Source organism: Eulemur rufifrons, chromosome 3, assembly GCF_041146395.1.
Source record: "Eulemur rufifrons isolate Redbay chromosome 3, OSU_ERuf_1, whole genome shotgun sequence".
Taxonomy (NCBI): domain Eukaryota; kingdom Metazoa; phylum Chordata; class Mammalia; order Primates; family Lemuridae; genus Eulemur; species Eulemur rufifrons.
In genome coordinates, this window is record NC_090985.1 from 52027007 (window position 1) to 52053921 (window position 26915).

The 26915-nt window shown below is 34.5% G+C and overlaps 1 protein-coding gene across 1 annotated transcript in view; it reads right to left on the reverse strand.

Annotated features, from left to right (window-relative positions):
• Positions 1 to 26915, reverse strand: part of PKHD1L1 (PKHD1 like 1) — a 149408-nt gene that overhangs the window by 17098 nt on the left and 105395 nt on the right. The window contains exons 56-71 of the mRNA XM_069465599.1: positions 26540 to 26669; positions 25006 to 25124; positions 23261 to 23390; positions 21586 to 21759; positions 19014 to 19117; positions 17931 to 18060; positions 17050 to 17171; positions 15096 to 15186; positions 11437 to 11585; positions 11232 to 11354; positions 10581 to 10692; positions 10385 to 10501; positions 6153 to 6318; positions 3282 to 3514; positions 2922 to 3089; positions 253 to 410 (exon numbers count right to left, since the gene is read on the reverse strand). Coding sequence (XP_069321700.1) covers positions 253 to 410; positions 2922 to 3089; positions 3282 to 3514; positions 6153 to 6318; positions 10385 to 10501; positions 10581 to 10692; positions 11232 to 11354; positions 11437 to 11585; positions 15096 to 15186; positions 17050 to 17171; positions 17931 to 18060; positions 19014 to 19117; positions 21586 to 21759; positions 23261 to 23390; positions 25006 to 25124; positions 26540 to 26669 — 2226 coding nt within the window. The remainder of the gene's footprint in view (positions 1 to 252; positions 411 to 2921; positions 3090 to 3281; positions 3515 to 6152; positions 6319 to 10384; positions 10502 to 10580; positions 10693 to 11231; positions 11355 to 11436; positions 11586 to 15095; positions 15187 to 17049; positions 17172 to 17930; positions 18061 to 19013; positions 19118 to 21585; positions 21760 to 23260; positions 23391 to 25005; positions 25125 to 26539; positions 26670 to 26915) is intronic.

Here is a 26915-nt window from a genome sequence, read left to right on the forward strand (position 1 = left end):
TCTGAACCACCAGATTCAAGTGCCTATTGGGGGTGGGGAATGTTTGGTACTCATATGTACTTTTAGGCTGACTGAAAACTCTCTAGGCTAATAGTATTTTTAGTAGTATCTTGATGGGTCCTTGAAAATGAGCTGTAAGGCTGACAATGTTAGAGAAAACTCGGGAAGAGATATAATATCCTTAGTAGATAGAAACATATACAAATAGTCAACAGCAATAACTCCTAAGACATTATTTCTATCTTTCCTTACCTTGTTATGGTCAACATTAAGCAACATAAGTCGAAGATTCTGAGGACTGGTACCAGTGAAGTAAACTTCATAAGATTTGTTCAGAGCCACAATGCTATGAAACAGGGACAGCCTTCTTTGGCATGTGTATCCAGCACACCAGCCATGATCCTGTGGGCCTAAATCCATGCAAAATGAAAGCTAGTGTTCCTATGACTATTAATAGCATAAAATCCGAAGAGTAATTGCATTGCAAATAAATTGCAGAGGTCAAGTTCAGCATTATACCCATTATCCATCTACCACTATCCAGCCATCTAAGCTATTTCTCAAACCTCGGCAGGGAAGCAACTCTTTCCTGATACCCTTACTTTTACACTGCTCAGGGTAAGAAGGCTAAATTAATGTGTTGATCAGAATTTGTACTGGAAGATCACAGGGATGTCTCTTTACTTTAATAATCATATTCAAGCCCAGGCCACGTGGCGAGGAAGAAAATGCTTGATCCTTTTTCCTCCCTATCAAATGTGAACTTGGGTGGGGAATCAACTTCCTCAGGCTCGTTGCTAGGAATGTGCTGTCACAGAGTGAATTTGTTAAAAATGGGGTCTGTACCTGGAAAACATGGACATTGTATGTGTGGACCATTGATTCATTAATTTGTTCTTTCACTTACTCATTTGTTCATTAGTTAATTTGTAAATTCAACAAATACATTTGTTTAATTAAGTCCTTAATCTTCCTCCATTTTAATTTTAATTTAAGAAATTTTTATTAAACACTGTGACTAGCGGTACTACTGGAGTGTCAACGTCATTAATGAACCGAAGCCATCTCAGAAATAACACTCCATCAAACCTTCTAGAAAGCCAAGATACAATGGATGCTTTCCTACCTGAATCCATTTTCTGAACAGATGCAACATTGACTTTCACAACAAACTTCTCTATTCATTTAGTTTTAAAGTGGCTGGGATTATGCATATATAAAACATTGAGTGAAATATGGAATGTTGAATTTTCTCAATGCATTTATTCATTAGGTTTGCTGAATTTCCTGCCTTACTTGGAAGTATTATCAATATTTATAACTGAACTTCAATCAAATTTTCAATCAATATAAACTTCTAAAGCTCATGTACAGCATAACATTTTCCTTATCATACAAAATATAAATTATACTTTTAAATATACCTTTTTTGTGGGTTTTGCAAACACACATAAAGAAATGTCTATGTATAAAGCAAAAAATTTAGTGACAAAAAAGTCACATTTTTAAAATAAATAAAATTGAGTATTAATATTTAAAAGGAAAATTTAGTAATATTCAGTAGCTTTTATCTTGAGGAATTATTTTTTTCATTTAGTATGGAACATTTCAAGCTTCGGTGATTCTTCCAACACCTTCATGATTTTTCCATGTTATTATCACTTACTTAAGCTTTCTTTAAATTGACAGTCACTGTTTAAAATTTAAATTCATTTAAAAGAAAAATGCCATGTCACTATTGTAAATAGAAACTTGTACTGCCTGCCAAAAAGGGAAATGTAAAAATAAATACATTGAAATTTTTCTCCACCATATAAAACAGAGCAATTTGAAAACATCTCCTTGATTCCTCCATTATTCACTGACTGCTCTAAAATTGTTCCCACAATCTCTGCTTTGTAAAATTTGAAATTGGGTTGATTGCTGGCCACAGAAACCAGGAGATCACATGTTGGGTGGGAGCAGCAAGGAGAGCCTCAAAATCATGAAACTCCGGGATACCCCTGATTTGGTTCATTTTACTCTCTGTAATGAGTTTTTTTAAATGCAAATTTTTGTGGGGTATCAGCTGTTTTGTTGAATCCCAGTATATTTTAGTACATGTTGTGATAATATCAGGGCACAGAAATCTGAGCCGGGCTGTGTGTCCCTTCAGCATATGAAAGACACTGAGTCTGCTTAGGGGCTACTCTTTGAGTCTCTAGTATCATTTCATGGATGTACAATGAATCCTTGTCCTGTTTTCAGTACCTTTTAGAAATTCACCTTACTAATTCAAAAGCCTTGGTCTCTTAAGCCTATTTGCATCCTTATAGAGACTATTACCTTCCCACCATGCTAGAACCACCTAAGACCAGAATGGGAGAAACCTGACTCGAGCTTGACGAGATGATCTTGACAGTCAAAGGAATCAGAGATGAAAAAACACATTGGTCATAGATGAGACTTCCAAAGATTCATGAGAATAAAAAATGAGTAGGCTGAGAAAACCACTTCTCAAGTATTCTAAATAACACATTATCATTTTTTAAATTTATGTAAGGCAAATTATATTTTTGGAGATACTTGGGCCAACTTTTTCTTCAAAATATTTATATCATCTTATCAATAAAGGCATGAGGATCACTCCAGAAGTAACTTTCTCCCTTCTTCTCCTTCCTTTCTTCTCCTTCCCTCTTCCCCTCTCCTCCTTCTTCTTACTCTAATGGCCCATTTGAAATAACTGTCCTTGCTTTCCTGCATGGGATACTGTGAAAGAGTCAGTTCTCTCCCCTGCACATTGATCTTTCTTACAAATGGAAGGCAAAGAAGATTTGATGTTTTCTAGTTTCGTGTGGTAGCTAATTTATGAGATGTCTCCATGCATGCAATAAAGAGCAATTGCTTTGAGTAACTGTAGGTCATGTACATTGAATACCTACCATTAATGAGATCAACATAACCATTGCTCACTACAGCCACTGGTGAAAGTCTTCGAGTTTCTGTGTCAGAATCCAGGCTTTCAATAACCATCATTGCATATTCCATCCCAAAGCACTCATAGCTCTGCCATTCTGGAATGTATTTACAGGTTGAATCTCTAATAATTCCTGAAAATATATGTATAAACATTTTAGCAATAAAAATATCTCTTTGTAAAGAATTCACATAATCTTTTTCTTGTTATGTAAGCTTAACAAGTAGAAAATATGTTATTGGTTGAGTACATCAATCATTAAAAATAAAACATATATTTTGTTTCATGAACTTGAGGACTAACAACAGAATAAGATCCAACAAACCTTTATAAGGTGCTTTCTCAGCGACAGGAATTCTACTTCCATTCAAGAATGTGAGCATTGCCTTAGGAATTCTGTAGTCTCCAATTCCTAGTTGGCTGTTTCCATTCCATTCATATTCTGCTTGAGGTATCACTGAACCAGAATTCCCCAGAAAGGAGCCATCCAAGTCTCTCAGAAAAGATTTCCTTTTGGCATCACAAACCATGTCTACACAATCAGATGGATTGACCTTACTGTGGAGAAAAGGTGAAATGAATGATTTAGTTCCATTGTTCCTAAAGAGTAGGAATATACTTGAGTATTTGATAAGAGGGTATCCAAAGAATTTGTTTGACTGATTTAATATTTCAGAGAAGATTCAAAGTGGGACCAAGTAGCATATACAATTAGTATTGTAATGAGGTCTACTTTTCCATTGTGTTGATTTGGTACATTATTATGAATTCATTAACATTCAAAAGGACAAGTTATACCTGTGGGATATAAAATTAAAATACCATCTTGCCATTCCATATTTTGTTGAATGTTAGATTTCATATTTGTGCATTGTTCACAATATACCAACATTGCCTTATACAGCAGGTGACTGGTTTCTCTGTTTTACAGGACATACAAAATCCCTATGTTGACAGGGACATCTTTATTATTATTTCTCTTCATTCTTGCCTTTAAAATTTTTAAAAATATTGCTTACTATGAAATAATCTAAATATTTATTAAAAGCTCAGTCACTTTTATCTTCTTATCCTGAGCTTTTAGGCTCATCATCAATTACAGATTAGTATTAATATATATTTTTGTAGACCATTGTCTATATACATATACAGATATACTTGGATTGTAATTATCATGCTACATATTTTAGTAACCATTCTACAGATAACTCTAAGAGAAGAGATATTATAAACTTATCATGCAGTTCAAACATAGATGGTATTTTGGCTTCATCTTGAGTTACTTAGATTGCTGATTGATTGTTACTTGGTTTTAATAATGAAATAGCTGCATAATGTGCAATGTACATTCATATGGTATACATGCAATATACTTATACAATACCATGATATATGCTATGGGGAAACAAAATTTATTCCAGAGTTATAGTATAAAATAATAGTAGAATGCTCAGATCTATTAAATAATATCTAGTGTATATCTCCCTTTTTACCTATTTTAGAGACATGACACTATACCTTATTTCTTACTAAAACATATTAGTCTTAGAGAAGGATTTTAATAAATATGTCTGTAGTTCATGGATTCTTTGTATTCAGGTTTGTAAAATATTGCTGTTGTAAGCAAGTCTGTGAGTAGAGTCCCCAGAAGCACTCTTTCATATTGTGGCTTTGGGCTCTATTTTGGTTCAGATTCCCAAGAAACATAATCTGAGATGTGGATTTTTGTTCAATTGAGTTATCAAAGGATTCTTCTCAAAATGGAGGAAGACAAGCTGCATAGAGAAAAGGAAAGAAATTAAAGATGACTGTGGCCCACATCTGATCCCATGGAAACCTCTGGAACACGAATTGCACTACAGAGCTATTGCCACCTTAAGACAAGGTGGCAGGCTTTGTGCTTCTGAATCAGTCAGTCATTTTCCAGGGACAGGGAGGGTGGTGGTGGTAGGGCAGGATTTGGACTCCAAAGGCTAGTCCCATTTGGCTAAGAGCAAAGTTCTATTATCAGCCAGCATGAAGAGCATATGGGGGCTGGGTGCACTGCCAAGTACAGAAGATCTGGGAGGGCACTAACAGCACCCACTACAAGCACAAAACTCAGAGAAATTATATTTGAAAATGCAACATTTTCTTCTTGACTTAGATATTAAAATTATATGTTACATCTGAAAGATTCAATGGCAACTAAGTAGGAGCTAAAACACTGATGTTCAACAGTGATTAAATGAGTAAGTGTTGGGCTGTCATCAAAACAAAATCAGCTGAAGTCAAACTATCTATGAAATATTGCATTTCTCTGAGGAGATGCCTGTTTAATTGCAAAGCATTATTCTTTCTCTTCTCCCCTAAACTGAAAACAGTCAAAGACCACTAATAGAAATTTTCTTTCCTCCAGTACTGCCTTATATCTAAATTCCTGGTCTGTACCTCTTATAAAAGGTAGCAGTTATTCCTCTATGACTTAGAATCTAAGTGACCAGCTTCTGTAAATATCTTGATACCAACTGACTTTTGTGATCAGAAAAATCACTTTTCTAAGTTTCTGTATATTTATAGTTACAGTGATTATAATGGTTGGCATTTAATTTTCAAGCACATTTTGGAGTGCCTACGATGAATATTTGGAAAGCAATAGGTTAAATAAAATAGGAAGAAATGATAGAGGTGTCTCTTGTCCTTTATGACTATTAATGGAGATATTCTTAAACCTTAAAAAGCTTTTTTGTTTTTAGAGACAGAATCTCATTATGTTGCCCAGGCTAGCCTTGAAATCTTGGGCTTAAGCAGCAATCCTCCCACCTTAGCCTCCTGAGTAGCTACGACTACAGTTTTGTACCACCACAGGTGGCTTTTATACGTAGAGCAATATTAACGTAGAACACACTTCAGAACCTATCTGTAACTTTTATATTTAACGATGATATTATTGATGATACATACACACACATACACACACACACACACACAGGCAGTGGGAGAAAATATACATACTAAAGCCCAGTTTTTAAAATTCAGCTGAGAACACTAAATTTACATTATCAAATGGCCTTAATTTTCACAATGTTGATTAAAGTTTTACAGAAATTTAGCAGTTACTTTAATATAGTAACTTCCTCAGACCCTTAGCAGAGAGAAAGGAGAATGGAAAACTATAAAGACAGAAAAGAAAAAACTGAGTTTTTATACATTTTACCTTATATCAGGCCTATGTATAAATATTTTTGATTGTTCAGTAGTATCAACCAGTTGTATATTCTTCACATGGATTGGGTGCTGTAAATCCTCATTTAAAGGGTTAGTAATGAATATCACATTAGTTTCCCCCAAACAAACATTCTTAAATCCAACAAATGTTGAACCTGAAACATAAATAATAGAAAAGTAATTATTTTCTCTGAAGAAAGTGGTAAAATCAGACTTATTTTATGCACATTCCACCAAACACATCCTTTGCCACTACCCACTGTTTGTGGTAGACTGTTGCCTCCCAATATCCACACCACTGGGGAATCTTCTCCCACATTTTCTCTGGGCTTGACCATGTGACTTGGTTTGCCCAATGAGACAAAAGCAATCATGGCATAAACAGAGATCTGGAGAGTGCTTGCATATTAGAGCTTGTTCTCTCTTGGTGCTGCTGGGAATTGTGTGACTTCCAACATGTGAGTAAGCCTGGAAAATATGTTGCTCAATCATTCCCATCACTCCAGCCAATGACCAGCACCAACTGTCAGCAAGCACCAACCACCAGACATGGAAATAAGTTTATCCTAGACCAACCAGCCCATAGCCATCCTGTAAACCGATGACACCTAATGAATAGGCCCAGGTGAGATCAGCAGAAAAACCACCCAGCTGAACAAAGCCCAAATTGCCAATCTCCAGACTCATGAGCTATAAATAATTGTTTAAAGTTTCTAAATTTGGGGGGTGATGTGTTAAGCAGCAAAAACTAACTGGAACACTATTTTTCTCTTGGTTTCTTTGCATATACTATGTGGCCAGAAGATAAAATTGATTAGATCCAAAAACTTATTCTCCATTGTACTTAAAATCCAATAACTCAGAGAAAAACAAAAGGTGATCTCTAAAATTCTTAAATCGCTTATGTACTACCTATGACCTTTCTTAATTATATTTTCTCCAAAGAAGAGATTATACACATAAATATGAACCTGTAGATGAGTATTAATAAAATACCCCAGCAGCAGATGCTGTTTGTACCCTGCCCAGATTCTCTTTACTGGGCCAGTGTACCCAACTGCCTAGTTCCTCCTGTAAATGCTGGCTGAAAGCCACTCAAAGCTGCAGTCTTCCCTAAAGAATTGTCCTCAGCTACTTGAGAGCTCCCTTGCCTGAGAGACTATGTACTCCCCACCACCACCACAAATAGCCGTGCCTGACTAACAGGAGGTATGGAAGACCCCTTTGTCTCAATGTGGGAAAAATATGTGATACAATTTACGCTCCACAGCTCTTGAAGAATCAGTCAGGAAGCTAGACTCCAGTTGAGGCCATATCCTTGCTTAGCTCCTTCCCCTCTCCTATTCTACTTCCCTCAATCCCTTTTTCCTGAAAGCACACCTTCAATAAACCACTTACATAAGAATTCCATTTCTGGTTCTACTTCACTGATGCTTTGAAGAAAGAAAATGAAACCTGTGGTAATCAAATCACAAATTCAAAGAAAAGCTTGGGATCTAATTGTAAGGTTAGCAGAACTTCATTAACTTAAAAGATGGCTGAGTTCTCAGCCTTAGCATCAAAGTCAGGGCCCTGATAGCAAAAGAGTGGGATGCTAAATTAGATGGGAATATATGGAAAGATGAGCATGAACCTTGACATCTCAGAATGTGCTAAAATGCTCTGGATGTGTATAAATGGTCTACTTTCTTTTATGAGAGAATAACTTCCTGCTTCACTTGCTTGAAATCATGCAGAGACCTAAAAAGAGGTAGATGCTTTAAAAGACAAATCTCACCCTAACAAGACCTGTCCACAGGGAATTATACAACAGTATGGCTAGTTCTAATATGTTGCTGGGATGGCTTTTGGAAGCTTGAAATACTGACAGCCCACATTAAGTGAAGTAGAATTTCCCAAATTTCTATGTCATATTCTAAAAAAAGGGGGTGCTGTCAAAAGGCTCAGAAAAATGGGGATATTGGAATGGTTAATGCATTTCAGCCCCACTTTGAGCTGGCCTTGAATGAGTGTGGTGTGGAAAGATCCTTCCGATGAACAGAAATTTTGGTAGTGTAAGGGTCATCTACCTTGTGTGCAGAGAGAGATAGTCTGAGGTAAGAATAAACATGGACTCATGGGCAGTAGCAGTGGCAAAGCTGGTTGGTTAGGAGCTTGGAAGGAACTAGATTGGATGTTCAGTAGAAAGCATGTGGATAGATCTGTGGAAGTGGGTACAAAAGGCATGTTATTGCCTACCAAGAACATTCAATACAGAAGAATCCCTGAGAAACCAAATGGACAAGATGATTTGTGTAACAGATGTCAGCTAATCTCTGTCCTCAGCCACCCAGCAATTGCACAATAGTCTTATAAACTGAGCAGCCTTGGTGGTGGAAATAGAGGCTATGCAGGAACCCAACGGCAGGCACTCCTTCTTTCTAAGATCCAATGAAACGATGAGTATCATTTATGGTCTAGGGACAAGCTATGGCAGTATGACCATGAACCTTCTTAATACAACTTTTCCCAGAAACTGTGACCATGTAGAATCCTGGAGAAATCATATCCTGATGAAATAATCTTAATATAATTAAGTTCATGAAAAAGCAAGTGGACCCAAGTGATCCCAGAAGTAGATTGAAGTGTATGCAGGCTGGCACACCCATCTTTCATCTCTGGGAGTACTGGCTGCTAACAGCTCTGGCTGCCCTCTTTTCCAGAGAATTGGCTTAGCCAAACAGGGGCCACATCACCCAGGAAATTAAGGCCTTCCCTACAGGGGCAACTGTAACCCCAAACTGACTAACATGGGGATACAAATCTCCGCCCACCCCCACACCCCTGGCCAAATGTGAGATCAACTTAGTGGCAATTTACATTCCAGATTTTCCCAGTGGCATCAAGTAAAGCTATTTTTTTTATTGATTTTTTTCTTTTTTCTTTTATTTCAGCATATTATGGGGGTACAAATGATTAGGTTCTGTATATTGCCCTTAGCGCCCACCCCCCGTCAGAGCTTCAAGCCTGTCCGTCCCCCAGACAGTGCTGATTGCACTCATTATGTATGTATATACCCATCCCCTCCTCCCCGCTCCCATCTGCCCAACGCACGATGAATGTTATTCCTATATGTGCACTTAGGTGTTGATCAGTAAAGCTATTTTTCCAGCATACACCCCATCTTTGCTTAGCAATTTCCCTTCCCTAATCTGCTTCTATCCCTTTCTCCTGAGAGCATTCCTTCAAGAAACTACTTACACAAAAATTCCCATCTAAGGTTCGGCTTCTAGGGAATCCAACCTAAGCTAATCATCTTTTATATGTTATTTTTAAAGATCATGTCTTATGAAAGAAGAACATTTATTTGTGTTTTTCTAAGAAATTCCACATCTAAGGCTCCTTTTCATGAGGACATTTTCATTGCTATATGATATTTATAATATTCTGGAGCATATTTTTTATTGAAAGTAACATATGTTCAACTAAAACCTATACAGCATGTTACATAATTTTATCTAAGGGTATCATTATTGCAAGTATCACTGAAAAATCATGGTTATTTGTTTTACATTTCTGGCAGCTAAAGTTATGAGGAATATGTTAAAACTTAGATGTTTAATTTATTGAACAACTTTCTTCCAAGAAACAGTGGTTAAAATTATCATGCAAGGGAGATTTGCTAAGCTAAAATAGAGAATGGCACAGTATATTTAATAGGAAAAATGAAAATAATTGATGTGTTCACTACATTAATTTACATATATTTATTTTACATTTCTAAGGAAGCAGCCTTGGTCCAGTGAAAGAGCAGTGGAGTTTGAGTCAGGAGATTTTTATTCTAATCATAGCTCTGCTAATAACTGTGGGCATTTAACCAGACACTTAAGTACTATGAGCTTGAAGTTCTTCGGTTGTAAAAGGGGATGGTAATATATAATCCTACACATATGAAATGGCTTTTACAAATTATATAATTAATTAATTTAAATCACCATACCACTGTCGTTGTTTAGAAGGAAAATTAAATATCATTTATTCAATATAAGCATAAAAATCCCACCAAGGAGTCATTTTTGAGATGGACTCTGATGTCTGATTTCTTTGTCATGTTCAGCAGATTCATATAAGAATTTATTTAAATAATTTTTTTATTAACAATGAAACATTATTAGTTACACTCTACATATTCTTTATAGACCTTAATTGAGTAGATTTATAAAAGACTACGTTTAAACTTGCCTGAGACATCCAAAAGGCCACCAATGGCGTTATAACTCATGATCCCTGCATGAGGCTTTCGGGGTGCCATGTTATGAGCTGAAGCAAAGGTGGGCCAGCAAATCCCACTTCTACCACCTTTTACAAAAAAAAAAAATTAATGGAAATTGAGTATCTATTCATATGAATACCAACATGAAAGTTCCAAATTTTTCACCTGTTGAAGGTCTAGGACTCCGATGGGCAGCAGTGAGTTCAATATTGGGATCATCATCAGTCAGGACATCAGAGCAATTAAATTCAGGGCTACTTCCAACTATTAATGAGCTCTATTTAAAAATAAGCCAAGTAATATAGCATTAACAATAGCTCTTCCTAAAAGACAACATAATAATGGAAAATACCGAATTCTACTGTAGTAAAACCAAACTATAAACTAGAAAAGTAGATCATTTGTTAAACAAAGATGGAAAAGGAGTGACTGCTGCCCCAGCTAGAATGGCACACAAAGGGGGAAGGGGAAGAGAAGACACGTAAATAATGACATGTAGTGACATGTTACGTTTCTGTGTTGGAAATGGTAGGACACAAAGTGAAAAGAGTGTTATTACCACCTATGCTGGTTCAGGAAAAGCTTCATAGAGGGAGTGGAAATTTAACTAACTGTTGCAAGATTAGCAGGTGATAAGCCGGAAGAGGTGAGGGAAGGGGGAAGAGAGATAAGGATGAAGAATCTTCAGGCTGAGGGCGCTGAAAGCAAAGGAAGGGAGGTGTGGACTAGATAAGCATTACTCTTATCAGTCCTTCAATAATTTTACCCTTCTCTGAGTTGCTCTTTCTTCACAGTGTGGCTATATTCATTTATTACCTTAATTTGTACTTTTTTACTGGAAATTTTGTGTGAGACAGCAGCTGGCTTGTAAATCATGGGAAAAATGGCCATTCCATTGTCAACCAGGGTCACATTATAAATGTGCACACTCTCCGTGGTCTGCAATACAATTTGTAGGTTACACAGTACTAAGGCCAATCATAAAAGAAAATAAACAATTGCTATCTTCAATCACATTTACCTGAAAATAAATTCCATAATCCCAGCATGTCCAAATGGTAAATCCCTGGATAAGAGAACACCCAGGAAGGCCATCTTGGTTCATATAGATACCGTACAAACCTCCATGGGCTTCATTGTCAAACCACTTTTCCGTGGGATTAGACTGGCCTTGTAAGGAAATACAGAACCAAAGAATTCATATTACAATTTATGTCATAGAGTTTCAATAAGTGGTATCAGTTAAAGTTAACGAAATTCTTTAAAAAATTATATATGTAAAATTACGATATAAGTTTTAATGAGATGATCAAATATTTTTATGATTTTTCCATTTATGGTTTACTCTATTTAGTATTTACTCTTGTCTAGTTTGTCTCTTCACCCTTATTTAAAATAATTAGGTACTTATTTGAAAAGGTTTAGTTTACTGTTACATTATTTTATTTATTTATTTATTTTTATTTCAGCATGTTACAGGGGTACAAATGTTTAGGTTATGTATATTGCCTTTGCCCCACCCAAGTGAGAGCTTCAAGCATGTCCATCCCCCAGACGGTGGGCATTGTACCCATTAGGTGTGTATATACCCATCCCCTCCACCCCCCTCCCACCTGCCCAACACCTAATGAATGTTACTACTATATATGCATTTAAGTGTTGGTCAGTTAAGTTAGTTAATACCAATTTGATGGCGAATACATGTGGTGTTTATTTTTCCATTCTTGTGATACTTCATTTAGTAGAATGGGCTCTAGCTCTATCCAGGATAATACAAGGGGTGCTAGATCACCATTGTTTTTTGTGGCTGAGTAGAATTCCATGGGGGGGGTGTGTGTGTGCGTGACACACCACATTTTATTAATCCACTCATGTATTTATGGGCACTTGGGTTGTTTCCACATCTTTGCAATTGTCAATTGTGCTGCTATAAACATTCTAGTGCAGATGTCTGTTACATTATTTTATCTGATTACAGTGAACATGAATTTTATTAGAAACATCATGGGATTTGGATCCAAAGAAGCCTAAACCTGAAATGCAATGGTACAACTTGCTGTCTGTGAAATGTTTCCCTGGCACATCTCTGTTGCTGGCTCCTTCTGGTCACCCCATTTTCAAGTTAAGCGTCACTTCTTTAAAAGGCCTTTTTTGACTTCCTGATTCAAAATAGTGCCTTGCTCACTTTATATTGCAGTTACAGTTTCTATCACTTGCTATTTTATTATTATTTGTGAATTATTCACCTCTCCTCCCCTACTAGGATATGTGCTTCATCAGAGAAGACACTGTGTCTAGCTCATTCACCATCACATTCCTGGAGCCTGGAAGGTCGTACAGAGATAGGTGCTCTTTAAGTATTGTTTGAATTAATGTGTGCATGATCTTGGGAAAGTTATTTAACCTTTAGAACCTCAATTGCCTCATACATAAAAAGTTTTAATGCCTAATTCAGGATTGCCTCAGAATGAAATGAAATAGCCCATGTAAAGTGCCTTGCAAATGCCCTCAATAAATGGAAATTACACTCATTAATACATAGCATAATTAAAGCAGATTTTAATGGAAGTTTTACTATGTCCAAATCAGTTAAATAAACTTAATACTTCCCTCCCCAAATGCATAAATTGGAGGATTGCCTATAAAGAGCAGCCCCACCTCCTAAATTGCACTTTGTACTAGCAGCACTTTTGGCTAAGAAATCTTATCTGATTTCTTCTATTTTGTGCTGATTTTCCCTTCTTCCTAGTCCTTTGGGTTTTACATTTTACTTATGGTCTACGTGGTTTTGATTTTGCTCCTCCATAAGAAGATGTTTACATTTCTCTCCCTTGAACCTGCACGGAGTAGCCCCATGGACAAGTATGGCTTCACCCCTGGACCCGGCATTCAGCATAGTCCTTTCCCCAGCATCCCAGAGTCGGTCCGGGAGATGGACTGGAGAAACTGATGCACGACTGCGGGAACTTAAGTCCTCCATTCCCCTGTGATGTTTCATACTTCCATTGCTATAAATCCAAAACCTCCTTATAAACACTCAATTATTTAGGAATATCAACATAGGTAAAAATGTATCACATGGCATTATATATACATACTAGTAAATATTCATATTCAAAGATCATATTTTGATTTTTAAAACCCATAAGAACAACTTCATAGAAGTTGTGAAGAAACTATATATTTTAAAATTTTTAATCAAAAAGGAGGTACTTTAAGCTGTTGGCAACTAAAATATTTAATAAGAGCATATATTAAGGAATCAGTTAACTCTGTTGACAAAATTGTTGTTATTCCTTTAAAATGTATTTTGCACAACAATAACATTAGCTGAAATCCGATAATTTTTTAATTGAAAGAAAAAATACTGATTCAAATAATCTTAAAAATAACTAAACTTACTGAGTAGTACATTAAAAAAGCAGAGAATTTTATGGTATATAAATTATACTGAATAAAGCTGTTAAAAAATAACTACATTGAGATTTAAAAAAATCAACTCTAGAAGGAATGTACATTTTTCAGAGAAAGTCCCATTTCCTTTAACTTTCTTTAAGCTTTCAAAGGGTAAAATCTGCAGTTTTATTATTTATTTTACTTTTTGATCTGGTAATAATTCATTTATATGGTTGAAAATCAAGAGGTTATAAACAATGACACAATTATAAGTACCAAGTCCCTTATTCCCACTCACCTTCTATGACTTTTTGTTTTTACACTTTCAGTGTTATCTTATGTATGGTATACACATACCATACACATTCTTATTTTCTTCCCTTTCTTCCACAAAACATACACAAAACAGCATTATATATACTATTTTGCACCCTTCCCTTAACACTTAAGAATATCCTGGAGATTTCTCCAGATCCATACATAGAGCTCTTCTGCCTTCTTTTCTAGAGCAGCCTGGTGTTGCAACATTTGGCTTTATACAGCTAGTCTAACATGGGACATAAAGAGGCTTTCAGTTTTCTGCTAGTACAGACAATTCTGTGATAAATAACTTTGTTCACAAATAATTTTTTAGATGTGTAAAAGCAACTGTTAGCTACATTACTAGAAGTGGAAGTGCTGAGTCAAAGATAAATGCACTTGTGATTTTGGCAGACATTGTCAGATTCTCCCATGCAGAGGTGACATTGTTTTGTCTTTCGGTCAGCAGTGTGTAGATGTTCCTGTTTTCCCACAGCCTTGCCTAAAGAGTGGACGTTCGGTTAGTTCTTAATTTTTACTAGTCTAATAGAGAGAAATGTATCTCAGAACTGTACTTTGACTTTTTTTTATGCATGTAGATTTTAACATATGAAGAGTGAGAATTTATTCTATTAAAGCAGAAGTACAAAATAGTGGCATACCCCTATCAGCATGTATCTTTATGATAAGAAGTATTATTTTTGTAAAAGTGGTAGTGGGACGAGGTACTCTGTTCCAATACCAACCAAATAAGAACTGAAGTTGCTGCTGGAGTTTTTAGATCGTAATCTGGAAAAACAAAGTTTTCCTTAAAATTCTATCCATTTTTTTAGACTCAATGTTTTCTTGAAATGCTGTACCTTGTTGAGTTCTTTCAGTGTCCAGAAGGAAAAGATATCACATATTGAATTGAAAATTACTTATTTCTAACAAACTTCAACAAAGTATTTCCTAGTTTTGCTAATTCTATGCTAAAAGACTTACTTGAGCAAGGTTCACCATCAATGCGGTATCCTGCTCTTTCAAATCCAGCAACTACATTATTCCGTAAGACTGTATTGGTTCCTCTATTGACCTAGTACGGTGTTAAAGAAAATAGTTTGGGTTAGGCTATTACAAAATTACACACTGAGAGCAAGTATGTGACAACATACTTGTGAAATCTTTAATTACTACTACACTCTCAGGAGGAAAATGTAATTTCATTTAATTATTCACCTCATTCAAACTTTTATTATAGATGAACTGTTGAAATTACATGATGCTCTTGGTGTAAAACTATCACTAGGTACTATACCCTAGACTTCATTAGAATATTGCATTAAGGAGATTGCTTTTTATTTGTCACAAAATCTACTAAATGTGGTTCAAATTTTACAAGCCATAGACCAAATTCCAGTATTATAGCAAGGTTACAAGGATTTTATCACTCTTCTTAGTTACTTTTTTGTTACCAATTTGATTGATTTATTATGAAAAAGACAACTAAGGCAAATAGAGTAGACCATAAGTTCAATGGAAACATTCACTTGTTTAAATAAAATCTGCTATAACCACAAACAAGATCAGCGTGTTAGGTAATTACTAAATAATTTTATTTTATGAGCCAAGTCAAAGTGGTAAAAAATGGAAGCATAAAGCCCAGGTTTAGTTCTTGCCTGTGGTGTCAGCAAAATGATCAAAAGTCTCCATCATATTAAACACCTTTATTTTAAAAGATTATGATAAAAAACAGTCAAATGGAAATCATAAATGTAAATTAAGTACCTTTTTCTTTCAAAAGCTATACATAACTTTAAAGATTTGGAATTGACATTTGATTACACTTTACTATCTATAAATATATGACAAGAGAACATTTTTACCTCATCAATATATACTAAACTTCAGCTTTCATATTTTATCTTAAAATAATAATAGTTATACAAAAACTCAATCCTTATCCCATCTTTCAAAGAGAACCATATTTAATTCCTTTTTGATCCTATGGTATAGGTAAATAAAAACAAAAGGAAGCTGATTAGTTTCTTTCCAAGTCTTTCCTCTGTACTTTCTATTTTCTTGCTTGTAATTGCACTTTACATCGAAACAAACAGCCATAGTAATTGAAGAAACTTCATAGAAACAAGAAGGTTCCAATTAGCAATATGGGAGAAGTGTAAATAAGCTTGCACATAGAATCGTAACAATTTTAGATGGGAAAGGGATTTAGAGATTTGTCTATCATTCTAATTTTCCATATGAGGGTGGAGACTGAATCCAGGGTTAGGTAGTAACATGTGCAAAGCACTCAGTCGATTAACAGTAGAGACCCTGAACTAGAACTTGAAAGTGATAAATAATGTTAGAGAAAAAAGGAAATAAAAGAACTGTTAGATGGCAACACAAAGGAAAAACAAAAACAATTATTACTGGAGCTCATATCTTTTTAAAAGTTCATTCACTCCTTTATTTAGCTCTTTTTTTTTTAAATTTCAGCAATATCTATCCAAGGAAGAAATAGCATTCATATATGCCAATAGCAGCCAAACGGAGAACCAAATTAAGGACTCAATACCCTTCAAAATAGCAACAAAGAAAATAAAATACCTAGGAATATATTTAACTAAGAAGGTAAAGGACCTCTATAGGAAGAACTACGAAACACTGAGGAAGGAAATTGCAGAGCATGTAAATAGGTGGAAAACCATACCATGCTCGTGGATCGGAAGAATCAACTTTGTTAAAATGTCTATACTACCCAAAGTGATCTACAGATTCAATGCAATCCCTATTAAATTACCAACATCATTTTCCACAGATATAGAAAAAATAATTTTACGCTTTGTATGGAACCAGAGAAGACCCCGCTTTCAATAATATTTTGACATTTGCAATTTCTACAGAAAGTATGATTATACATTATAATTTTGCATAATTATAAATTTGTTCTCACAACCTCAATTGCTGCATGCCAGAGAGTTGAACTTAAATCTTTTCTGTTCTGATAGGTTCCTGGCCAAACTGAAAGTGCAACCAAATTTCCTCGGACCCGGTTGGCATCTCCCCATATTCTCATGCCTGTAAAATAAAAATAAATAAAGAAAATCCCCCCAAATACATGTCAATTTGTAATGAATACTATGGATGATGGCTTTCATTTTTTCCATAAAATCATTTTCTAGTTGAGCTTAACAAATGATCCTCCTAGAATTTAAAGTGAGTCCTCTGAACTCTTTGACAGTGAACTCGGCCTCTTTAATAGACCACCTGAATTAGGATCTTCTGGGGTGCTTGTTAAATATGTGGGTTCATAGGGTCTCCCTCAGATTTCAACACACCTATCTATAGCTTTTATATACATTAAATAAGTTTGTATTACACTTTACACTGATATAAAAGATATGAAACATACCTAAAATTATATATAATTTTTAATAAAATAATGTTTAAGCTAATCTTTGTGATTGATATGTGAGGAGTATTTTTAAAGTCATAATAATTTAAATAGTGATTGGATAACTAGACCATGAAGAACATGGTCTAGTAATAATTCTTCCATGTTCTAGGGCCCTAGTGTCCAATTTGACAGCCATAGCCACCTGCGGCTATTTAGATATAAATTAAGTACAATTAAAATTAAAAATTCAGTTCCTCAGTCACACTAGCCACAATTTAAGTGCTCAATAGCCACATGTGGCTTAGTAATTATTGTATGAGCACAGGTATAAACCATTTCCATCCTCACAGAAAGATCAACTAGACAGCATGGTTCTAGAGTTTACAGGTAAGATTGCCTGAGAAGGACATGTTATTTGGACCAAAATATTATTATATTACCTTCCCCCACTGTAAAGTAAATGATGTTGTCGTCTATGTCCAATCCATCTGTCCCAAACACACCAATTGCTGGGGAGAAGCTATAGTGAAAGGCACAGCCTCGAATATAAGATGCTCCATGTTCTTGAATCTATAAAACATTGGAATTCAGTGAACATTTATAAAATAGAACAAAAATAAAATATATTTAAGAAAAAAAATTTGAAGGAGGTGATTTTCAGTAAATAAACTTTGATCGATACTCAATTTATTGTAAATGATTCTCTTTGGTAAAAAAAAAAAAAAAAATTACTCAATTTATTTTCCCTTAAAGAAGATTATTTTCCAATAGGTCTTTTAATACTGGGAAATTTCCATATGTCTTGAATTTATTATTAAATAAAACACATATGCTTACTTTACATAGTGATAAAAAATTCTCAAGTGCTTTTCTATGCATTTATATTTCTATTATCACCTATAAAATGCTAAGGTGCTAAAAATAGTTTACTATATGACAAGGTGGGATTTTTTTAAATTACATACAATAATACTCTAGGCAAGGGGTTACAATTCAAATGTCTACAGGAACCGATCAGTAACAGGTTAGGGGTTTCAACTTTAAAACTATAAGATTATTTTTTATTTCTACTAAGAAATATGCTTTCTCTCATTTTTCTTAAATCACTAGACCTCTCCACATATTTATTTTCCTACTTTTAACAGAGGCATAGATATACAATCATGCTTTTCATGTGGGAAATTTAAATAATATTCACTTTGTTTAATAAAAACTGTTTGAAAAGATACTTTTGGTCATGGCAAAATAAAGTAGCAATGTGAACCACTATTATAGCTTCAATTCTTTCACCTTTTATGCTACATTTCTTGTGGTTTTTACTGACCTTAAATAAATGCACAATGCAGGTAAAAGAAAATGCTGCTAAAAAAGTTAATGAGAAATATACCCAACAAAATTTTATTATATTAGATTATAGTTTTAGCTATTTAAGATGTGGCTATTTAGTTAAGTCAAATGAAAATAAAAACAAAAACATTTTGCATATTTTTAATAAACACAAAAATTAAAAATAAAGTACAAACCTGCCCTAGGTTAATAAACGTTACAGCGTATCTTGGATCTGTGCTATCCCTGAAGCCTTCTTGACCACTGTGATAAAACTCCACATTACTTATTCTTGCACTTCCTAGGAGAGGAGAAGATTAAATTTTTCTTTTCTTACAATGGTTGGAATCAAACATTTTTGAAAAGTTACATAAAGTCGTTCAAATTTTTCATGAAAACTTCATTAGTTTTTCTTTGTTTCTTTAAACCAGGAAGGCAGTATTTCTCAACCCCTTTTTTACTGTTGCCCCCAAAGAATATTTTTAGACAATTTTTTTCCTAAGTGTCTCCCCTCCCTTTAACATTTTAATAACACAGATATAGCATATATTTGTTAATATGAAGTAGCCCTTTGGAAGACCACAAACCCTTGTAATATTTAAAATTTTTTGTCCTCCAAGAACTAAGAGTCACCCCTTTCAGGGTAATATTGCCTTGTTCAGAATGCATAACATAAGGCATGAGATACAATTTGCCTAACATTTCTGTTAGCAGATTGGCCAATAGGTACAAGTTATAGTAGAATAGCTGTTCCTCCAATATAAAGAATTTCTAAAATTAGAACTGTTGCAAAGTGGAACAGGCAATATTGTGAATAAGTAAGGGCCTACAGAAACAATTCAAAGCAAGAATGGATGATCTAATCCTGGTACCCAGCTTATGGGATAAAAATATCTTCTTCCAATAAAAAGACAGGATTATTTGGAGGAATGACTAATTCTTGGTCTCAGAAAAAAATTATATTATGTGCTTACCATATCAGAAAGTGAAAAGGTTTAAAAAACTAAGTCAAGTTAAAAAGGCAGGCATCAACATGAAAAGGTTCTGCAGGCCAAATGGAGCATTTTGAGTATCAGTTAGATTATCAGTCACAATGGATTTGAACATATCAAATACATTTAAATCCATGAGCTTATAATGATACTAATAATAAAACAAGTAAAAACTCTCTGGCACCTTTGGAGGATGCTTGGGAACCAACTGATTATTTTGAAAACTAGTCAATATGGGGAAAGAGTCAAGCATTTTTTTCTTGCATTTCCCATATGAACTTTCCTTCAGGGTAGTCAAATGGTTGTTTAGGGGAGCTTCTCTTTGTAGATGTAGTCTAGATTACAGATGAGCAGGGAATGGTAGAATTAAAATACCACCATTTTAAACCTCGGTGATTTAATGGACTTAGGCAATGATCATTAATAGCTGCTGACATCATAAATGGAGAAACAATCATATACTATGTGCCTACTGATGAAAAAATACACCACTAACTGGAGAATTCTTACCTAAAAATTGCACCTTACTCTGATTAAGGTTCTAGCCTCAAACTACCTACTCATAGGAAATACAGAGAGACAAGAATAAGTTAAATTCCAGGGACGCAATCACTAAATTCCAGACTGCCAGAAACTCTACAGGAGAGATGACCAGCTTCTTTTATAAATAAATTGCAAGGAAAGAGAAATGAATCAAAGTGATTTAAGATTCATAACCAGTTGTAATGTGGATCTTATTTAGATCCTGATTTGAACAAAGAGAATGCAAAAGAAGAAAGGAAGGAAGGAAGAAAATGAACAAGCTTGAGAAATCTGAACTATCATTTGATGATAAGGAATTTTTTTTAGGTTTGCTACTTTAGATGTTTTCTAAAGAGTCTTAGAGTTACATACTGAAATATTTCTAGATGAAGTAATATGTGGTTGCTTCAATACAATCCAGGACTTGGAAGAGAGTGGGTGGAGGTACAGGTGAAACAAGTTTGGCCAGAGTTGGTCACTGTTGAAGCTGGTGATAGGTACACTGGGATTCATTGTTATATTGTTTTCCCTATTTTTGGTGTGTGTTTGAAATGTTCCTTAAAACAAGAGCAAAGCAACAGATGATCCGTTGTATTTGTTATAAAATGATTTCTGTTTGAGTGAAAGGTTGGTTTAGCTGTTATCTAAGGTCACATTAATTTGATAATTATTATTGTTTATGAAGATAAAATAAATAGCAATAATTTTAGAGAATTTACTTGGAAGGTAATTGCCTGAGCTATATAATAATGCTTAATGCTTTATTTTTCCACATAATCCTCTTAAGAAGTGAGAATTACATAAGCATTGATTAAAAATGGAAGAGAGATTGGGCTGGGCGTGGTGGCTCACGTCTGTAATCTTAGCACTCTGGGAGGCCCAGGCGAGTGGATCGCTCGAGGTCAGGAGTTCGAGACCAGCCTGAGCAAGTGCAAGACCCCGTCTCTACTAAAAAAAAATAGAAAGAAATTATCTGGCCAACTAAAAATATATATAGAAAAAATTAGCCGGGCATGGTGGCGAATGCCTGTAGTCCCAGCTACTCAGGAGGCTGAGGCAGTAGGATCACTTAAGCCCAGGAGTTTGAGGTTGCTGTGAGCTAGGCTGACGCCACGGCACTCACTCTAGCCCAGGCAACAAAGTGAGACTGTCTCAAAAAAAATAAATAAATAAATAAAAATAAAATAAAATAAAATAAAAATGGAAGAGACCATGTTATATTTCATTTAGAAAAATCAATCAAATTTATACCAACCTTTAAATGTTATCATATTTTCAGTGAAAGAGCCAACCAGGATGCGTGCACCAAAAGAGTCCTCGGACCAACCTGGGTAATCTTCACCAACTATTTTGATGTTCCTAGTCAGTATCCCAACATCAGCTGCTAATGTGTAGCTCTGACCTGTTTCAGGGATGTGGTACCTTTCAGCTGCAACAGAAGGACAGCTAGGTTATTGCCAATGCTGAGAAACACCTGTCTTTATTATTATACTTTTTTTGCAGTTCATAGGCTAAACAACTTTCTAATACGCCAAAAATCAGCAAAATGCATGAATTGATTAAATTTACATGCTTAAACATATATGGATGCCAGATTGATATTGTGATGCTCTTTTATTTACAAACTGAAATAGAACCAAAAATATTTCATCCATTTACACCAAACAGCTTATGATAGTCAGCAATCATAAAGTTATTACTTAAAAAATCTTGAGGGTAGCTTGCAATCACTTCCAATTATACATGGAAACATTTGTAAGGCAAATTGAGAAGCATATTGTAATGTTAATAGTTGAAGAAATGAGGTAGAGGTGAGTAAAAGAATTTGCCCAAGGCCCTGAGGAGAATCAGCAACATATAGATATTATTTCTCCTGACACTTAAACCTCCGTGTGCTCCACTTTTCCTGCAGCATATATTGTATTAACCACAACTCTTTATAATTAGGTAGAAACATATCAAAAACAATCTGTACATTTACATCTTAACGATTTGTAAAGCATAACCTAAATTGCACTCTACATTTCCAGAAATCTTATTCAAACCTTTAAGACAAACAAGTGCATTTCAAACAGAGAGAAATGTTTGATATTCTAAATGAAAGAATCTATAATGTCCAACTTCAAAAACCAATTGTTTTACAACTAATTACAACTAAATGTTTTCCAAAAAAACTTTTCCTTTTGATTTAAAGAAAATTATGTGATCTAGAATTATAGACACATGTACTTCTACCAAAATACTGCTTTAAAAAGTTCTTTTGAGTTTCTTTTTCATACAGGTCAGATGTCTGCTAGTCTATCCTGCTGCCTGACAGCTGGAGTTCCTCTGAGCATCAGAAGCACCTGAAAGGCTTTTCTAACTTTACATTCCTGTCTGCTCCCACTTCCTGAGAGTCAGATGAAGGTAGCCTGTCAGACGGGGCAAGGGTGGGGTGCTGGGAAGGCCCTGCTCCTACCAGTGGAAAATCATCTTCGGATGATGCTTAGTCTTTCTCTCCTTGAGAATTATAGTTTTATTGTTTCATTGTAGCCTGCCTAAATGCATTTACACCAAGGAATGTCCATGAAACAAATTGAACAAAGCTTTTGGATCAAGAATTCTCAAACTTCAGTGGGCACAAGAGTCACCTAAAAGCTGCTCAAAACAGAGTGCTGAGCCTTACCCTATAAAATGTCATACAGCAGGCCTTTGCTAAATGAATGGATGCATGCACACAGAAGGGACAACTGGTAGCCAACACATGAATAGTAGCACCCCTGCGGTATCAGTGCCACTCTGAATGAATTGCTCCTCTAAAATATTTGTGAGATGTTTTATCAAAAAATTATAATTGCACAGTAAATATGAATTGTGAACAGATTATTTTATAAAAAATCTGACAAGACATTTTAGTTACATTTCTATTTGGTTAAACAGCAGCCACTTACCAACGTGAGTGTAGGAAAGGCTATCATTGAGAATGAGAATTTTGTGATCATGCAGGATTTTAACAATACTTCTTGTTTCTGTTTGGTGGATATCGTAGCTGGTGGTTGTTATCACAATCTCTTCTCCCTCCTTAGAAAAATTCAAGTGCCAAATTTAAGAACAACTTAAAAAATAGATATATATTTTTAATAACATTATTAGATAATTCAAATTTAATTTATATCTGATTAGCAGTCATGGTATTACCAGAAAAAAAAACAAACGGTACATTTAGGTCTCTAAAAATAAATATACTTGTGTTTGATATTAAAAATTCTAAATTTTGAATTATTTCAGCATTTCCTTAAATTTAATTCAGAAATTTATTAAAATCACAGCAATATATATATCTTTAAAAATCAAAGACATTAAAGCAAATATATTCACATTTTTATTCAAAACTGGTCAGGACAATATTCTTAAGACTTGAAAAAATTTTCCTAGGTTTTTTTTTCCTTTTTTTTTTTTTTTTTTTACACAATTAACTATAACTTGCTATCCCTGAAAGGTGGAAAAGGCTGAGGAAAGTTAAAGGGCAAGGCTAAGTCCTAGAACTCCGTATATTGAGCTCCTTCTTGTCATCCAAGCCTCTGCTCAAATACACCCTTGAGAAAGGCTTTCTCTGGACACCCTATTTAATGTTATCTGCCACCTTCTATCATGACAGTTTCTCTCACACTACCTGTTTTATTTCCTTTATCATGTGCATTATAATCTGAAATTAATGTAAATTTATTTGTTCATTTAATGTCTGCTTATCCCACTCCAATGCAAGTTCCATGATAGCTTCGACAAATTTCTTCACTACTGAATCCTCAATGCCTTAGAAAATATGTGACGCTTGTTTAAATATTACTTGGATAAATAATTTGCAGAAAATATTAATTGGATAAATAATAGGGATATTGAAATCAATTACTTTCTTTAAAAAGTAATCACACCCAAACTATCACAAATAAGAATACACTGTAAGTAGATCATAATACTTCCCCATAAACCCTCCTTCTATTTACCAATTTTAAACTACACTAAGAGAGCAAACCCATATGTCTGGATGATTTGCATTGATTTGCTCAGACTAAGGCTCTCTTTGTTCTAATTCTAAAGCTCATTTTCACCAGAAGGGAACTGGCTGAGATCTGAGAGCTTGGAAACAGAATCCATTCATTTCTCTGATCCTTTGGCATTAAAAAGAGTATTTGTAAAACATGTGGACTCTATAGTCTGCATATAATTTACGAATATGGTAGAGATGGGAATTGCCATCATTTATATTTTATCAAAATCTCTCATTTAACACAGGCATTATTGGGATATCACTGGGCATCAGGATTTGTTTTCTTTCCGAATCCTTAACATGTAAAATCGCAAATTAGAAGTGAAGAGGTAAACAAAGTAACAATGAAATGTATTTAAAATAATTCCATTTTCTGTTTTACAAGAAATTATAATAAGTATTTTTAACCAGGAACTTTCACATTTTTTCTTTTTTGACATATATATGTAATGTTCTTTATATATTCTGAAGGACCTTTGAGACCGCAATTTCTAAATGCCTGCTATCAGGTCAGCCTTTGCAAGCCGATACACATCTCTCATCTGGTTAATCCCATGAAGAAATAAACATCGATGAGAATAGGAAAGAAATCTTTTTCATCTGAGCCACTGTGCGTATTCCTTTTGCACCACATAATATTTTCCCTACCTGCCAATCCACAGCATCCATCAGAGATAGGACTTTGGAACCTGCCTCTGCAGTTTCTGATAGTTTAGTTTTATATATTGAATGTGGAATTCCATGAAGATCCAGCTCACCAAACACCCCTGAAGGAGAAAAACACACTCTTATTTATTTACCCCATGGTACTGAGTTAGATGCTAGTGAAAAATGAAACTTTTCATTGATATATTTTAATAAGTGATTGAACATTTGAGAATGAATGGAATGAGTTGGAGTTATCTGCTCAGAGCTGTGAAAGAAGACTTTGACCCTTTGACCTACTTTCAGGAATCTGGTTCGTAGAAGTTAAAGCCAGTACACAGGAGTACATAGACGGCGATGCTTACCATGGCAATATTTGGAAATATTAGAAAACTGGAATTAATCCAAATATACGTCAATAGGAAAAGGATGGAATAAATTTTAATATATTAATACAGAGGAGTAATAACACTATGAAAAAGAAGATTTTTATCTATAAGTTTTGATCTGGAAAGATGTTCATAACATGTTAGCTAAGAAAAGAAAATTGCACAATAATGTATTTAGTTTGACCAGGTTTTTATAAAAGGAACAATAGTACCACCACAAATCAGTATATGTAATATGAATACAGGCATAGATAGAAAATATAGGAGACACATAAAAATTTTTTATCTAATACTAGTTTCCTTAAGGAAGATATAACCGGAAAGATGTATATTTCTAAGAAATATTTTCTTGATATTGTTCTGTGTGGTTTGAAGTGTTACTTTTGAAATAAAAAAAAAAATAAAAGAATTTCTTGTTTTAAATTGAATTTGCCTCAGGACATTTGCCAGTGGTGAACTGACTAATTCAAGCTCAAGCCATTTGTTTATCCCCTTACTCAGTGGGTGTCAGTTTTAGAATTGTACAGTGGAGCAATTGTGGCACACGTTTACGTATGTCTCCTAAATAAATATGCTGTGGTATTAATAAAAGCAGTTATCACTTGTGACTAAATTAAACTCTTTCAGGTTGTTTGCATTCTGGGCTCAAATAGGAATATGCACAATATGTCTATGCAAATGGGAAATTAAATCTCAGCAATAGTTGTGATTGAATAATTGATAGCAGAGTCAACTGATCCACAGATTATTTATTAATACTGTAAATGGAATAATGTGTAGGAAAGTTATCCTTTCAGGGAAAAGCACTAAAATATGAAAAGTATTACTGCTTATGTAAAGGAAAGATTATGAAGAAAACCAGACTGAAGAAATAATATATACATATGGAGAGATTTGTTAATGTTAATTTTGTAGTATGTTACATTTTGGTTTAAATACACACATTTATATCTATTTTTATCTGGTATAATGTGATATAATTTAATTTTTAAAAATCTATGCTACTTTTATAACGCTTTACTATACATAAATGTCTGTAAAAGCTACTGATACCAGAACATCATGAACTGATAAGTACTTTAGTGTTGTATATTTTAAACTAGATTCTCAAAACTGAAATGACACTTTTGGTATCTGGAGACACATACCTAAGACTTTTGCCCCTTGATTTGGTCCTTCTGGAAGAGCCCATTCTGGGGTAGAATGATTTCCTCTAAGAACAATTTTTAATTCTCCTTTAAAAGGGTCATCTTCCCAGCCACCGATTAATCTACCTCCCTACAGTGAAACAGAAAATTGTTAATACTTAAAAATTGAGCAGAAAAGAAAATCTCTCATAGAAAAGGAATTAAAAAGTCTCTGGCAAGGCCTCCCCTAATGAAATGGAATGAGTTTTGCTACATAAAGAATAGTATTGTAATTGGAAGTGACTTTAATTTAACCCATTTACTTTTGGATAGACAGTTTAAATAATTCCAAGGTCAAATTCAGTATCTATTTACTGTCAGAACTGGATCTAAAACT